Genomic DNA, 4,503 nt, shown 5'->3' on the forward strand with positions numbered 1-4,503 from the left:
TCCCCGCTGGGCCCCCCCCCCCCAGCAGGCGGGATGCCAGGGCCCGGTCGCAATTGCGACCCTGGTAGTTCCGCCAGTGACTGCTAACAATTCTTGCAGGAGAATTCTCCAGGAAAGAGGGGAACCTAAAAGATCAAAAATGCATGATTTGGGAAGCTGGCATCCAATAAATTGGTTCACAAACTCCTACTTGCACATTCCCCCAGGATGAAATTCGGTTTTAAAGGCAACGCATAGGGGTTTTATATATACTTTTTAAAAACAAATAAACATATAAAACAACAACTCCGTAGCCGGCTCCACGGCATATAGCCTCGGAATTTGAAATGTGTGACCGCTGAGTCTGAGTGATCTGAAATCACTCAGACTCAGCGTCTGAGAATTTGAAATGATTGACCGCACAAGCAGCAGGTGCACACTGCACATGTCACTCAGATCCGCCACTGTTAGCGGGGGGGGGGGCAAGGGATAACCTAGGGGGAGGCAATTACCCCCCCTTGCCCCCCCTGTAGCGACGCCACTGCTGCTCATTTCATATTGCCCAGGATGGTACATAAGCCACCTGCCAGACAGGTGGTTTAATTTCATGACATGTAACTAATGTATTTATAGAATTTTTAAACAGTATGATCCACTACAGCTGCATTTACAGTAAAAGTGTGGATGTGATTTTTTGTTATAGCGATATAGGGAAAGTTTTTATTTCACAAATATTTTTTCATTATATTTGATTAAGAACAGCGATGGAGGATATACATCCATGTATTTGCTTAAATAGTGGTGGAAAGGGAAAAAGACAAAAGGTGCAGGGTGCAGGAAAAACAGAAAAACAGTCTACTCTACAAGTTAATAGGATATGAGCCAATCCCTCCCCAAAAACGTTATAGATGTTAATATTTGCGCTTGTGGATGTCCCCCCTTTTAATTGTAAATAATTGACAGCTGCAGCGAAAGACAGACAAAGCCAGAAAGTAATGTGGCCAAGAAAGTGTTAAACTAATACACCGCGCTATCTCCCCGTATTGTGAAACAATTGAATATAACCCATAAATCTCATCTCCAAATAGACACTAAAACAACCCAAAACACACCTATGTGTGTATACCACCGTATATCAAGCGTACACATAAAATGCAATAAGTATGGTGCAAAAAATGTTGAACAATGTGAAATAATGCGTGACTCATTAATATTCGGATAGGATATGAGGCTTCCTTGAAGAAACCACATGATGTCAGATACTGGCCTTCTCTTTTCCCTAGAAACATACCTTACCGTGACCAAAACCATAACATGCTGAAATGCTAATAGATACTGTCATAATGATAACTTATACTGGTATGGTTACAATTAATAATGTTAACTGTGCAAGTTGTACAGTTAGGGGTGGGCTTTGCCAAGGAAAGAAAGGTGGCAGCTGGGACAAGTAATAGGTTATAGGTAAAATGCAGATTCCCACTGACCATTTGGCAGAGATTGTCAATAGCTGAACACAGGGGTGTCCCTAGACTTATTGCAGCCTGAGCTCGTGGGGTTGGCTGGGGTGAGGATGGGGATTGGGGTGGTAGCCAGTGGTGCACATTACTGGGGGAGAGTGATGCTGGCATGTTATGTGTAGTCCTACCCAGATCACTGTCATCACAGGTTGCTAAGAGCTCTTATCAACCTGGGCACTCTGGCCAGACCCTAATAGATGCCACCTGAGACAACTGCCTCGGGCTTCCTCATTATTAGGAATACCCTGGCTGAACATAACACTGACATAAGGCAGGCATACCAAAGATAGGTGAGCAATTAAGTAGCAGTAATATTGATTCAAGACCCAAACCTTACAACTGCACATGGGCCCCCAACAATTACACTGCCTCAAATATTATTAAGGGGTAGGATGCTCGTGACAACAATACAACAGATCCTCGATTCTTGTTTTGGATGGTTGCAGGCTTACAAAAAGGTTGTTAAGTATATGATGAAAATGGAATGAGTTTTGGTTTGTATTATCTGTACTATCCATTTGATTTAGTAACAAAACATGCATGGTACTCAGCATAGATTAGTACCATTATTAATATGAATCAAACACAATGCAGCTCTATGTTTAGTAATAGAACACTGAGATACTCACCCACACATACTGCAGAAAGCAGGAACACTGCATACTGGGGAGGAGTGCAAGTTGGGAAGAATGGCTGAATGACGTACTGGGAAAATGTCACAGCCAGAATAGCTTCACTGGCAGGAGACATTATTAGCATGTTGCTCCATAGATATAAAAAGGCTACAAATCCTCCAAATGACTCCTTTAGATATATGTAGCTTCCACCTGACTTTGTAATTGTTGTCCCCAGTTCAGCATAGCAGAGGGATCCGATTACTGAGAATATTCCTCCCAGCACCCAGATAATGAGTGACAATCCATAAGAGCCAGTGTACATAAGGACTCCCTTTGGTGAAACAAATATTCCTGCTCCAATGGTGTTCCCAATAACCATGCTCACTGAGTGGAGAAGTGACATCTCCCTCTTCAGCTGCACTATATTTGTGGACAAATCTTCTGAGCTGCCCTTCATTTTTTAATTGTCTGTTGTCTTGACAAATATATCACAACTGGACTGAAGATGTTCTTCTGATGCCGTGAACACCTTCAATAAAAATAAACAGAAATACATATTTATTACCAACGTTGCTTTGAAAAGACATCAGTGTGGAAGAGGACCATCCAATACAAAAGCATGCATTCTAGCTAATACATATGAAGATGATGAAGCAACCAATCCAAAATAATCTCTTAATTTACATGACTATAATAAACTGACTTAAGTCTGGTTGCTGGATATTGGTTTCTGCACTTTGCCTAGTAAAAAAAAGCTGTATCCCTACTTTAAACTCATACTTGTTAATATTGAGAAATATGTAATCTGTGATTGCTGACCTCTCCTGCTGACCTGTAACAGATATAAAGATAAGCTTGTGTAGTGTAATAGGATGCAAGTGCCAAGCCGTAGGGATTGGTCCAGATATGAACTTTTATTCATCACAACAGGAGGATTTATAAGAGTAATCACCCTTAGTCAAGGCTTAGATGAAGTGTAATTTGGAGGGGTGGTTATTTCTGAATATTAATTCTTCATGGACAGTAGTTAGAAGATTTCTTAGTATAGTTCTCTAGCAGCAATGTAACGGAGCATTAGAATTTGCAGAAGCAGATCAGTAATGACAGACCTTATATATACTTTAAACAATACCATATTGACATGTCTAATATCTGAACTTGAGGAGAACTATGAGGTGAGTGATTTCCACTAATCCTCATAGTTAGAGCCGACCTGTGACAAAGAAGCTGTCACAAGTCGGCTCTATCGATCGGGAAGTGAGCAGAAGCATGCCGCCAATCTGCTCACTTCCCGATCATCTCCCTGCAGTGAGCGGTAACTGTCAGTCACCGATCCCCACAGGTATTCCCCCTTCCCCTCTCTGATCCTCTAGCGCTGAGTGGAGGAAAGAATGGGGAGGGGGTGGGCACAGCTGGCTCTGCCTCTAGATAGCTCACTCACGCACCTAGGTGGATCTCGACAGCATTGTCGTGATCCATACGGGCTGCGGCACTCTTAGTATATCGAGGGCAATAGACCACTATATACTGAGCTTTGGGTCACGGGAGGAGGTTAGTATATGTCCTCCCGTGACCGTAAAGAGAACTATGGAGAAACACACTCACCCCATAGTTCTCTTTTAAGGCTGGTAATTTCAGATGAGATGTTTCAAGTGAGGGTGAAAATTATATTGTATAATTTGTAGGTTGCACAAAAACAGCTCTCATGTTAGCATACCTAATTATAATAGGAAACAACAATGAATGAAACAAAATGTACAGAAACAAGAAACGCAATGCAAGCCATTCTGGTATAGAAGAATATGCTCGTTTGTCATAGTTGAACTCCTTTGATATATACAGGCAAATTAAGCAAGTTTAAAAACAGAGCCTTACATGTATTTCTTGTCTATTTTCTGATGTTCCTTGATAGTTCTACTGAAAACCTTCATGGTCCTGAAAGTTCATATATGCTGGTTAATGGCTGATATCAATAGATGTCTTCACCATAGTGGTTTGAAAAGAAAACATCTTCCCTTGCTCCCCTGTAGATTACCCATATACCCTGCTCATGTAGGGATGAGGAATAAGCAACCATACCGAAATTTCTTCCAGTTCCAGATGGTAATTGGAAAATGTTTGGTTTGCTCTCCAAGTAGGATTTTTTTTGAATAACTGTAGAACTGCAAGCTGCTGTTGTTTCTAGATAAAAGCTGGACCATATAAATTATTTTACTGATGAGAATGGTTCAGACATATATAAGGAGAAATATAAGATATTAAAGTTTTTCTGAAAGATATTTAGTCTACGAAATCAACAATGGTCATTTACAAAAAAATGTACTTACTGTGACTGAAGGCTGAATGCCAGCGATGACCAGCTGACCCTCCTGTCTGTTGAATCTACAGTG

The 4,503-nt window shown here is 41.1% G+C and overlaps 1 protein-coding gene across 1 annotated transcript in view; it reads right to left on the minus strand.

Annotated features, from left to right (window-relative positions):
* LOC108786901 (Y+L amino acid transporter 2-like) overlaps nt 1-4,503 on the minus strand; it is a 33,568-nt gene extending 29,065 nt beyond the window's left edge. Inside the window, exons 1-2 of the mRNA XM_018556299.1 lie at nt 4,441-4,503; nt 2,126-2,642 (exon numbers count right to left, since the gene is read on the minus strand). Of these exons, the coding sequence (XP_018411801.1) occupies nt 2,126-2,570 (445 nt within the window). The 5' untranslated portion in view covers nt 2,571-2,642; nt 4,441-4,503. The remainder of the gene's footprint in view (nt 1-2,125; nt 2,643-4,440) is intronic.

Source organism: Nanorana parkeri, unplaced genomic scaffold (assembly GCF_000935625.1).
Source record: "Nanorana parkeri isolate BGI_ZX_2015 unplaced genomic scaffold, ASM93562v1 scaffold233, whole genome shotgun sequence".
In the NCBI taxonomy this organism is placed as follows: Eukaryota; Metazoa; Chordata; class Amphibia; order Anura; family Dicroglossidae; genus Nanorana; species Nanorana parkeri.